The 12,871-nt window shown below is 44.0% G+C and overlaps 1 protein-coding gene across 2 annotated transcripts; it reads right to left on the bottom strand.

Annotated features, from left to right (window-relative positions):
• Positions 1–6,374: 6,374 nt before the first annotated feature.
• Positions 6,375–11,045, bottom strand: LOC100281614 (lysM receptor-like kinase). 2 transcript variants are annotated; one of them, XM_020540524.2, is made up of 12 exons: positions 10,279–11,045; positions 9,359–9,386; positions 9,262–9,266; positions 8,980–9,132; positions 8,697–8,848; positions 8,426–8,515; positions 8,121–8,214; positions 7,881–8,032; positions 7,710–7,810; positions 7,408–7,543; positions 6,856–6,954; positions 6,375–6,750 (listed from the first exon to the last, which is right to left on the bottom strand). In XM_020540524.2, exons 1-12 carry the CDS (start codon positions 10,922–10,924, stop codon positions 6,625–6,627), a joined length of 1,782 nt encoding a protein of 593 aa, XP_020396113.1. In that variant the 5' UTR covers positions 10,925–11,045; the 3' UTR covers positions 6,375–6,624. The 2 variants fall into 2 exon arrangements, with proteins under 2 accessions (XP_020396113.1, NP_001348077.1); NM_001361148.1 differs by having other exon boundaries at positions 6,396–6,750; positions 9,359–9,392; positions 10,279–11,039.
• Between the last annotated feature and the right edge of the window lie 1,826 nt (positions 11,046–12,871).

Genomic DNA, 12,871 nt, shown 5'->3' with positions numbered 1-12,871 from the left:
CATGTGAGATCTTGAGGGTGTCCCAAATCTGCTTGGCGTTATCCAAGCCGCTCACTTTATGATATTCATCCCTGCATAATGAGGCTAACAACACAGTAGTAGCTTGTGCATTTTTATGGATTTGTTTATTAATAAACAAAGGACTATACGTACTATCAAATTGCATTCCATTCTCTGCTATCTCCCATATACTTGGATGGAGAGAGAACAAGTGACTACGCATTTTGTGACTCCAAAATCTGTAGTCCTCTCCATCAAAGTGAGGAGGTTTACCAAGTGGAATGGATAGTAAATGAGCATTTGTACTTTGCGGAATACGGAATAATCAAAAGAAAAGTTTGAATTGATCGTTTTCTTTTTCTCGTAGTCGTCGTCGTCCTTTTGGGAAGAAGAGGACTCGTCGCTGTCGTCGTAGTAGACGATCTTCTTGATCCGCCTCTTCTTCTTCCCTTCCTTCTTTTGACTCGAGCCGGAGTCATTTGCTTTGTCGTCCCTCGGCTCGTTGAAGATGGTCTCCTTCTCCTTGTCGTTGACCACCGTCCCCTTTCCCTTAGGATCCATCTCTTCGGGCGATTAGTCCCTTTCTTGAAGAGAACGGCTCTGATACCAATTGAGAGCACCTAGAGGGGGGTGAATAGGTGATCCTGTAAAAACTTGAAACTTAATCCACAAAGCTTGATTAGGAGTTAGCACAGTAAAGCCAAGTGGCTAGAGAGGAGTTCTTGCAAAACACAATAACCACAAGAAGATCAACACAGATAGGCACAGTGGTTTATCCCGTGGTTCGGCCAAGTCCAACACTTGCCTACTCCACGTTGTGGCGTCCCAACGGACGAGGGTTGCACTCAACCCCTCTCAAGCGGTCCAAAGACCCACTTGAATACCACAGTGTTTTGCTTTGTTTACTATATCCCGCTTGCGAGGAATCTCCACAATTTGGAGCCTCTCGCCCTTACAATTTGATGTTCACAAAGAAGCACAGAAGTAAGGATGGGATGAGCAACGCACTCAAGACACAAAATCAGAGCACAACACGCACACAAGTCACAACTCGAGCTCACAACACAACCCGAAGAGTTCTCTACTCAAATGGAGCTCTAGTTGCTATCACAAAGAATCAAATGCGCGGAATTGGAGTCTTGGTGCTTAGGAATGCTTAGAGAATGCTTGGTGTTCTCCTCCATGCGCCTAGGGGTCCCTTTTATAGCCCCAAGGCAGCTAGGAGCCGTTGAGAGCATTCCAGGAAGGCAATTCTTGCCTTCTGTCGCCTGGCGCACCGGACAGTACGGTGCACCACCGGACACTGTCCGGTGCGGATCTCTTTCCTATTTTGGCGCAGCCGACCGTTGGAGATTCAGAGTCGTTGGCGCACCGGACAGTCCGGTGCCCCCTTCTGACCGTTGGTTCTGCCACGCGTCGTGCGCGGATTACGCGGCCAACCGTTGGCCCGGCCAACTGTTGGCTCACCGGACAGTCCGGTGATTTATAGCCGTACGCCGCCGACGAAAACCCGAGAGCAGCCAGTTCGCCAGAGCCAGCCTGGCGCACCAGACACTGTCCGGTGCACCACCGGACATTGTCCGGTGCACCACCGGACAGTCCGGTGCACCCAGACCGAGCAGCCTTTTGGCTGTACACAGCCAACTTCTCCATAATTGTTTCTCCTGTTTCTAGCACTTAGACACAATACATTAGTCTTCAAAACAATGTACTAAGTCTAGAAACATACCTTTAATCTTGATTTGCACTTCTTGAGTCCTTGGCATACTTTAACACTTAAGCACTTGTGTTGGACACTTAATCACCAAAATACTTAGAAATGGCCCAAGGGCACATTTCCCTTTCAATCCTTCCACGACCTCCTAGACATCTTCTAGTGATGGCTTCTCATCAGAGCCAGAAAACACTCCTAGTGTGCCATCCATCCATGCTTGGTATGGCGCATCAACTCCGATAGGGGATGCACCTCACCGAAGAACAATGCTATTTGAAGTAGAAGGTGGAGTACTAAGAGCACCTAGAGGTAGAGATGGCAATGGGTACCCGCTACCCGAAACCCGGTGGGTTTTTGCTCTATTAGGGTATGGGTTTGGGTCAATTTTTCTACCCATGGGTTTGTTAATGGGTTCAAATGGAAACCCAACGGGTACATGGGCATGGGTTTGTTCTTCCACTACCCATACCCGTAAACCCATGGGTTTTTAAAACCCGCCTTAAAATCAACATTCCTTATAAATATGTCTCATAATATTATTAATTGAATATGTTCTAATTGAAATAAACTTTATGTAACAAATTTTAGGCTAAAATTAGTTATCACTTGTTACTTTTATGCTAGCTTATTAATGTATTGATTGTCATTTACATGATGAATTATTTTTTATGTTGATGTTAGTGGGTATGGGAAACCCGTTGGGTACTCGAAACCCGCATGGGTATGGGTTTGGGCAAAATTTTATACCCGTCATGGGTATGGGTTTTTTAGCGGGCGTATTTTTTCTTCACGGGTATGGGTTTGGGCAAGTAATACCCAGCGGGTTTTTACCCATTGCCATCTCTACCTAGAGGGGGTGAATCAGTGATCCTGCAAATTTTGCTCAAAACAACACAAACTTGGTCTATAATATGGGGTTAGTGTAAATAAAACCAAGTTTGCGAGTAGAGAGAAGGGATATGAGAACTCTTCACTTGATTGCTCTCTTCGGATGAATATTAAACTAGGAGCAATATTCTAAGTGAATATTAGAACTCAAGAAGACAATAATCACAATAAAGTAAAGAGACAAGAGACACATTGATTTTTACCGTGGTTTGACCAATGCTAACTCCACGTTGTGGTGACCTCCTTTGGTCAAGGGTTGCACTCAATCCCTCTCAAGTGATCCAAAGATCAAACTTGAGTGCCACATATGTCTTCCTTATAATTCAATCCCGTTTGTGAGGAATTTCTGCATGTTGGAGTCTCTTACACCTTACACAAGTGATTTCAATCAAAACAGAGTAAGGGAGGAAGTAGAGTACACATGCAAGAGCACAATTGCAGCAACAAAACGCACACAAGCCAAAGAGAGACCGCAAGAACAAGAACGACGGAGTTGCATCTCAAAAATATGCTCGAATCTCTCAAACACTTCAAACAGCGTGGTCGTAGAGTCTCAGAGTTGTAGTGTGCTCTAGGAATGCTTGGTGTGTTGCTCCATGGTGCCTAGGGGGTCCTTTTATAACCCCAAGGGGCCTAGGAGTCGTTAGAGCTTCATTTGGAAGCTCCTAGGCTTCCTCTATCCGCGGGTGCACCGGATTGTCCGATACGATGGGACACCGGACAGCTCATGTGCAACGACCACAAGATCACTGATTGGTTGCTTTCCATCTCAGGTTGGCACTAGACGATCTAGTGGGGGCACTGTACTATTCGATGACCCACCTAGTCGTTGGAGCCTGCTAACATGGCTAATAGTCGGTCATTCATCACATTGGATTGTCCAGCGCTCAGCCCGGACTATCCGATGAATTTTAACTGATGAGACCTAGCCAAGGCCGAAGCTGGGTAGTTCAGCCGTACAACCACCAGACCGTCCGGCGGGTGGCACCAGACTGTCCGGTGCTACCCAAACTAGCCCACCTTCTTCTCTTTTGTGCAAAATTCTTTTGGCTTCTTTTGGCTCAACTTTAGAGATTCCCAAGTACTTAGACAAACATGATTATCACACAAACAATTGACTAAGTGCTAGAATCATACCTTTATCACTTCATTCCATAATAGTTTGCAATATGCTCAAGTTAAATCCAAATGCCACTTTACTTGCACAAAGAAGTTAGTAGCCAAACAAAGATGCAAGAAACATGGTATAATGTAAGTGCAACTTACTCAAATACTAAACCTTCTATTTTTGTAGTTTTATCAAAGGTTGCACCTTTTGGACTTCTCATCCAACTCGTTTGGACTTTGCATCTTCAACTTGCTTGATTAGAACCTGTGCTCATGCTCATACAAGGATGGTTAGTTCAAAGTGGTGTGTTGGGTAGTTAATCACCAAAACACTTAGAAATGGTCCAATGGCATATTTCCCTTTCAAGTACTTATGAGCCCCGCACCGAACAACACCTAAGGCACGCGTGAGGGGGCATAGAAAAGGCTAGTGTCGCCTCGACGACCACCAACAAGAGGTTGAATGACACCATCGACGTCATGCTAATGGTATAGATGCCAAATGCCACCCTTCCCTCGATGACAACAGTGCCAAAAGGAGCGATAAACTACGATATTTTTGACTAGCCAGCCAAAATGTTGTTGCCGCAGTGATAATTCTATGGGCAATCCTGGAGCTAGAGGACCCTCTATGAGAAAGCCATGTACCTCCAAATCCAAGGATTGATCGAACAGGCGAATACCCAACACTCATAGGATGCCTCTAGATAGGCCACCTCCTCATCAAGGTGAATCAGTCGATGGGCAGAGCCCACCAACACTAGCCCCCAGAACCAGGGGACAGCTACATGGCCTAGTAGTCCTAGGTGTCGCTCACTCTAGTGTGCTAGAGACTATGAAAGGCCCACGACACATGCATCACCCTCAACTTGTGCTACCCTAAGGAGACAACCTAGGGCACAAGCCTAGGCGAAAACAATGTTCATGAGAACGAAAAACGATGCTTGGGACCAAGGGCTTTTGGACACACCATCCAGACTATCGAGTTCCCCCATCGTTTCTGACCCCTAGCCAACATCGTCAAGTACGATGGGACCACCAACCCATCTATCTAACTCGAAGATTGCTACCTTGCTTGTCGCATGGGAGGGGCTAGGGACGACATGAAGATCATCCAGTACCTCCCAATTCACCTAGTGGAATTAGCTCAGGCTAGGTTCGAATATCTCCTAGAGCGGTGCATCCATATGTGACCCAACCTAGAAAGGATCTTTATTGGAAACTTCTAGAGGACATGCAAATGCCCCCAAGAACCTCTCGAACTTAAAAGGTAGCAAAAAGTGGTCGGATGATACACTAAGAGGCTACATTAGACGGTTCTCTAAATGATGCAATGAATCGCCCGGCATCAGCAACTCTGACATCGTCTGGTCGTTCATCTACAGTGCCACTAACACAGCTTTGGTGTATAAGCTCGGTTGCAATAGGCCTAGGACTATCAACAAACTGATGATGATCGTTAGTGACCACACATCCAGAGAAGAGGCAGATAAATGGGCAATAATTCATTCAAGTTATTTGTCTATTGTTATATGTTTCTGTTTAAGTTCTGAGTTTATAATATCTCCAACAACGTCATTTATATCTCTTCTTTGCAGCAGCATCCTCTATGTCCCTCTTCTATACCTTTTTGAAAAGATTTACTCTCTATATCTCGTTTTTCTCTAGCAACGTCCTATATATCTTGTCCTCCATACATAAATATATATATCAAAGACATATTTTGTTATAGATTTTTATACTTACATATTTGTCATACCATAAAATGTTTTATACATATTTTAGTTTTAATTAATCTATTGTTTAAAGTATTAAAATGGATAGGTGAGAGGATAGAGAATCTCTATGTAGAGAGGATGGGGAGGGTCTTATATATTTAGAGGACATTTTAGAGAATGTCGTTGAAGAAGGTATATAGCATACAAGAGGTTTTACCACTCCTTGCTGCAGTCGATCTTAGTAGTAGCACATCTTTTGACTACTATTTATGAAAGGTTACTGATAGGGTAGACCTACGTAGACATGAGTGAGGGGTAGACCTTCAGGTTAAGCATGTTTAACCTAGAGAAATCTTGGGATAGGTGGCCAACCAAGAAGTTTTCTCGGGTGGCATGAGTAAGGACAAAGTGCACACAAAAGACTCATGTTAGTCTGTGAGGATAGTTTACGATTCTAGAGGGCTGATAGAAGTAAGTATTGTCGGTTCAAGAGTGGTCGAGGTGTTGCAAATGTTATCAGAGCCAACCCTTACGGTTTCACGGGCTTGGGGGCTAGGGCTTGGGTATATGGCATTTGACGCGTGTGGGCCCAAAGCAGTCAGTCACATGGTATGACATATGATAATACTAGACACACAGACGTGGTCAAGAGAGGGGGTTTCTGGCTTGAGGTTGACCGACGAGGACATCGGTCTTCTAAAGAGGTGGATTGTGATATCATGGTCCAAGGCTTTATAAGATTGATAGAATAATCATGCCAACAAGGTGTATCTTTTTTTGGAAGCCTGTCTCAAAAAGAATCACCAAGTTAAGTGTGCTTAGACTAAGTAACCTTAGAATGGTTGACTGAGAAGTTTTCCTTAGTGCATATCAGTGAAGACAAAGTGCGTTCAAAAGATTTATGTTAGTTTGTAGAGATGATCTATGATCCTAAATATTACCATGAGTAAATATTGCCGGCTCGGAAGTGGCCGAGCCATATCCATTATCATCTTAATTGGGTGGGGGCTCTTATTAGACCGCTCGGTCATCCCCTTTTTGTTGTTATAGAGAAGCAGGCAAAGAAAACTACACACAATGTTACTAGCCAACTTAAGCGCTACAAAATCAGAACGAAAATACATTGCATCTGTACACGATAGCTTTTGTATTGTTTTCATCTGACATGGAAAGCAGCCCCAGGGACAATGTGCTATGCTAATCGTGTCCCCGAGTTAACTCATGGTCCTTGGATGAAAGCGCCATGAGAGCAACCACTACAGATCTCATGGTAGGCCTCATCCTGGGCTCTTCATGCGTGCATGACTTTGCAAGGTACGCAATCTGGTGCAGAGGACACAAGTGTTCAAACAGTTTAGCACTGTGTTTCTTTTGTGCAACAGTTGAACAAAAACTGATTGTGGAACCAAGTTTGCCAGCATCACTGACCTTCACAGCCGAGTCAATGGGGTAGTCACCTCCTAGCCTTGGATCAATCATTTCCTGAAGAGCTTCCATGGGGTTTGGCATGCTGAGAGTCTCCTCAAACTGCAAAAAGCAAGAAGTGGATTGGAGAAATCAAATATATGCCCACTCATGAACAGTTGAACACAGATCAACCTGCTTTACATTGTGTCCATTCTTTTACTTTTCGTCAACATCTAAACATGAAAATGCAACTCAAATTTTACTTGACAACTGTTGTGGCCAAGGTAACTTAATGAAACAGGCTTAGAGGAATAAAGGTAAATTTAGGTATAGAGTTCAGATCGCTAGGGCATATAATATACTTATTCATAATTCCTGAGTCCAATTGATGCAGTACCATACTTGTTGCAAACATATTCATTAACAATTTAGAGAATTGCATATTTGTAGTTGTGAACACAAACTGATTGAGACTAAGAAGTGCCAACTACCAAGCATGCTGATGCTCCCTATGTTCTGAACATTTGAAATGCAATGTTACAAAATTGAAAACTGATTGGACGGATAAATTACCAGATAAACCAGGCCTTGTGCATCAGTGAATTCTGTTGATCTCACAATAGCTTCTTTGGCAGAAAGAAGTTCATACAGGACTATACCAAAAGCGTAGACATCCACCTTAGGAGAAACCTCACCATATCGAGCATACCTATCAATCAGACAACTCTTTGGTACTAAATTACTAATAAAATGTATAAGCAGCAATTGGGATTGTAAACAATAGCCTATCAAACTATATTGTGATATTATTTTGAGAGTGCACATTCATGCGAACTGAATAAAGGAACAAGATAGTTGATACCCTGAGTACTTACTCTGGAGGCATGTAACCAAATGTACCAACAACTCGTAGTGATGGGAGTGACTGTGATGTAGTTCCAATTTCTGAAAGTTTTGTCAGTCCAAAATCTGCAACCTGCAAGGTGTACCACTGTTATTGCACATAAGATGGCTAAAACATGAAAAGCTTCATGAATGGTTTCAACCTTTGCTCGTAAGTCTCTGTCTATCAGGATATTTGCAGACTTGATATCTCGATGCACATACACTGGAACAGTGTGCTCATGTATATACTCTAGACCCCTTGCTGAATCAAGGGCAATTTGCACTCTACTGGTCCATGAGAGAGGTTCATAACCTACATAAAATATTTGTGCTGAATACTTTGGAAAGTGCAATACAGTACTGCAAGTGCAATGTGCTACATTCAAATAGCAAAACTTTACCCGTCCCATGCAGATGCTGGCTTAGGTTTCCGTTCTCAATAAATTCATAAACAAGAAATAAGCAACTCTCAACACAATAACCAATTAAGCGCACCTGTGGGTACCAAAGAATAATTAAAAAAATATCCCAACAGGAAAACATCTGATAGTATGTTACATATTGAAGAAATGTAATCTTCTGTGAACTCTAGTCAATTTTATTATTAACTTTCTGAGCAAAGTGCAAAAACCAAGATATATAGTAGGCTCGTAATTAAGATTAGTTCTAAAAATTCATTATCTCTGAAAAATCTAAGATTACCAACCAGATTTGTGTGATGGACGCGTGTCAAAATCTTCAATTCATTGAGGAATTCTTGAGATGCCTTTGTATCCATTTTCTTTATGGCAGCTTTCTGGAGACAGGAGAGAGAAAGGGAAAATTATTTCACATCATAAGCATACCCCAGATGGGCTGCTTCCTTTTATTTAGTTTATGTAAGGGGTCATAGACATTAGTTGTCTATGGAACTGTCAAGTGCATGTGCACCAACTACATTGCATATCCATGTTACAGTGGGAAAAGGTTGAGCTGACCTCGCCTCTAAGCTCAGCATAATAAACAGAACCAAAACCCCCTTGCCCAATCTTATGGTCCATACTAAAGTTGTTTGTAGCATCAGAAAGTTCTTCATATGAGAACTCTATGGATCTGTCAACCTTTATGCCCTCATCTTGTGAAACCTTGCCTGGAAAGATATTTAATTAAAAAGCCATAACAAGTTGACCAAAAAAATACTATTGTGTTTGCCAACATAGCACATTTTTTGCGAGGAGCATGACACAATTTATCTGAAGAAAAAGATAATATGCTCCTTACTAAGTTGGACAGAATCTTCTAGACATGTGAGTGGTATGGCTTTTCTCATTTTCTGCTTCCTATAATACATTGCAAACAGCCAGATGCCAGCAATCAAAATAATGATACAGGCTATCACAATTCCTGCTACCGCTCCTCCAGAAAGGATATTTCCTGTTCCATGTAGTAGAACGTGAGTTAATTGCCTTTGTTTCTATCAACTGAACAAACCATCAAACTTCGCTTGTCGATGTTTGATATCCCTAATATAGAAGCATATCTCACAAAAGTGTAGAAGTGTACCAGCACTGCACAAGGTGATGAAGTATCAGAATTCTGAACCTGTTAACATAATTGAAATTAAATATGATACTTGAACAGATAACAAAACATTACTCACTCTGATTCCAGAGGGCGGTAACTGCCGTCTGCATCTGAAAAAAAACAGTAAAGCGTTCTGACGCAATTAAATTGATGCTGTATGATAAAAGTTGTTAATCACAAACTGTACAATTCCTTGCAAAGCTACAACTTTTACAACAATAAACGGGCCCTAGGCATCTGATAGCCAGACTAGGCATCAATAAGCAGCAATCAAGATAACTGAAGTTACCACACAGTAAACATTATTAATACCGACGGAATGGACGTTTGAGAACGACACAAGATTAGCCATTTGATTGTCAAGTCACAATTGTGATCAAACTAAACTTGATCATCTCACCAACACCAAGAACAAAATGATATGATTATGCTACTCTGAGCTGTTTGCAGATTACCTAGCTACAAGCCTACGGACCTGTTTGTTTCAGCTTATAGATTATATAATCTAGATTATAATCTAAATTATATAATCCAGATTATAATCTAGATATATTATAATCTACATGTAGTTGTTTGGTAGTTTAGATTATACAAATGTAGATTATTCACAAAGAAAACAATACCCTTGTTTGTTTATTTGAGGTGAGAAAAAATGATGGCATATATTGTAATTTCTATTTACATAACCATGGGTAGTGGGTCTTTTACCAAAATAATCTCAAATAAGCTACTCTTGAGGAGATTATGAGATTATCATAATCTGGACTTTATATTATATAATCTGAACTCATAATCTAGTTGTTTGTTTACCTAATAGATTATTTGCGATAGATTATATAATCTGGAGAGATTATAATCTGAAACAAACAGGGCCGTTCCAAATTGAAATTCAAGCAGGAATTCAACAGCCGATATTGCAAAGCAATCAATTGTACAAACCCTTCCGCAATTCATAAGTTCACCCGATGAAACCAAAATTGGGAATTGTACCCTCACCTTTCACTGGGACAAACACGATCCCCTTCCCGGAGGCCCTGTCCATCCCGATCCCGGGGTTGTACCTCCTGAGCAGCTCCAACTGCGCAGGAGACGAGAATCCGTATTGCTCCGCCACCGAGGAGAGCGTCTCCCCTTCCCAGAGCGGATAGGTGAGGAACAGCCCGTACCGCGGCGATACCCTCTTGTCGCCGCAGGAGCAGTTCACGGTGACATTGATCTTCCCAGCGGCGGGCAACTTGCCCGCCGGGTCCGCGTTGGTGACCCCCAGCCACGAGGCGGTGGTGAGGTTGGCGAATTCCGAGGCAACGTCGTCGTACGTCTCGCCGCCGGAGAGCGTGTAGGGGAGCGACCCCGCGAGGAAGGTGGAGGCTGGGTCAGCGGGGAGCCCGAGGCAGGAGCAAGGAAACGGGACGCTCACGCGTTCCCCGGTGACGATGTAGTTCGGGTCCACGATGCCGGGGTTGTAGGGGAGCAGCTTGTTGTGGTCGGCGATGCCGAAGAGGGAGGCGATGAAGCTGAGGTTGGACTCCGCTGAGAAGTAGTACGCGGCGAGGGCCAGCGGGCAGCCGACGCGGCAACCGTCCCCGGATGCTGACACCGTAGGGGCAGCTCCGGTGAGGAGAGCGAGGAGGAGAGGGAGCATGGCATGACGCGGCGGTGGCGGACTGGGAGCGGAGCCACAGCCACGGAGGGGACTGGGGAGGACGAGAGTGACGCGATGGTTTTGACTCCTACAGTGTACACGTACACTACACAGCTGCGACTCTGCAAGGCTGGGACAATGCAGCAGGCTCGGTTTATCGGGCCAGAAATCGCACACGCCCATATGAAGGGCCGAACAGCCCGTGAATTAGACTGGGCACCGCTGGCAGTTTGGGCCGGTCAGAAAAAGGAGTGTATATGGGCTTCACGTTTAGCGGCTAGGCGAGGCCCACACCTACCTATAGCTGTGGTGGACTGGTGGTTGGACAGCCTTAGACCTGGTTCAGATGAGGTTAAGGGCCCCTTTGGTAGGGCTCTGGCTTCTCCAAAAACGGCTTTGGCTCTGACTCACGAGGTGAAGCCACTTCTTTAGATGAGCCAAAGCCATTCTGAAAAATCATTTGGCAAAACGGCTTATAGGTTGTTTTTCAGAAAGACCCTTGTATAGTTTACTTTTTATAGATCTCTCCCGTACGTGGCTAGGGATTGAGGGTAGGACCAAAAAAATAATTTGGACTGGTGGGAGGGCTATTGTGCAAAAATGACGTGAGCTGAAGCCGGGTGAGCCACTTTTTTTGGCTCATGCCCTCTAGTTCATTTTGGAAAAGCACTTCACTGGTGAAGCCATTTAAGAAAGAGGTGTTTGACACAACTTTTGCATGAGCCAGAGCCAGAGCTGAAAAATAAGCCCTACCAAAGGAGCCCTAAGTTCAAGTCATGAGTCGTTTAACACAGGCTATATATGTCTCATGTCTAGTGTCGGTCAAGTCGAGTTATCCGTGCCTCCCTGTTTGACATGTTGGTCAGGTTTTTTGGCTTTGGGTCGGAGTTTTTTGGGTTGAATCGGGTTTTTTGTCAAAAACTATAGCTCGTACCCATTCCGTGAATTATTGCGGGTCAACAATTACGATCCATACATGCCTATTTCATTGATCGGGTCAGATTGATTCGGATTTTTTCGGGTGAGTCAGGTCTGGTTGGTCAGGTTAGAGGACCATAATCAGGTCTAGCCAGCCTCACCCTCTGTGTGCTCGCTCGCAGAGTATAATCGATGATGTTATTAGCCTCATCCTAAGGATCCATGTGTTAGCCCTCTAAAACGAAGAACTAAAGTTTAGCATATGGGTAATATGGGTAGTATTTGATAAATGTTCTAAAGTTTAGACGTTCATAACCTTAATTAATGTGAGGTGCGAAGAGAGAGGGGTGAGAAAGGTAGTAGATGTCTTTTTCCCCACCTTTGGACCATTTTGGTTCAATTTAACACACTCGAAAGAGATAAACTGTTAATAGGCTGCTAAAGTTTAGCATTCCACTTTTAGCACTCCTGTTTAGATCTTCAAATGCTAAAATTTAACTAAAACACTACCGGAATAGCAAGCTTTGTCGAGTGCCCGAAGCACTCGGCAAAGCCTTAAAAACACTCGGCAAATGCTTTGTCGAGTGTTACACTCGACAAAGAAGGCTCGGCACACAGTGCATCGGCAAAGCCTTCTTTGCCGAGTACTTTTTCTCTGGCACTCGGCAAATAGGTTTGCCGAGTGTCAGAGAGCACTCGGCAAAGAAAAGCAACTGTTACGGCGTCGGGTGACGGAGACGGCGGCTTTGCCGAGTGTCCCTGGTGACACTCGGCAAATGAGTTATCTTTGCCGAGTGTCTGCCCGGCAACACTCGGCAAAGGATCCATCTTTGCCGAGTGCCACCTGGGACACTCGGTAAAGAACCCGTCAGGGAGGGTCCCCATGTCAGGTTCTTTACCGAGTGCTAGGTCCGGCACTCGGCAAAGCGTGCTTCTTTGCCGAGTGTCAGAGACATTACACTCGGCAAAGAACCTATACCGGTGCACAGGTCTTGGTTCTTTGCCGAGTGTTATGGCCTTGACACTCGG

This window comes from Zea mays, chromosome 7 (assembly GCF_902167145.1).
Source record: "Zea mays cultivar B73 chromosome 7, Zm-B73-REFERENCE-NAM-5.0, whole genome shotgun sequence".
Taxonomy (NCBI): Eukaryota; Viridiplantae; Streptophyta; class Magnoliopsida; order Poales; family Poaceae; genus Zea; species Zea mays.
Note: the sequence above shows the minus strand (reverse complement) of the source record. Positions and strands in the feature narration are given on the sequence as shown.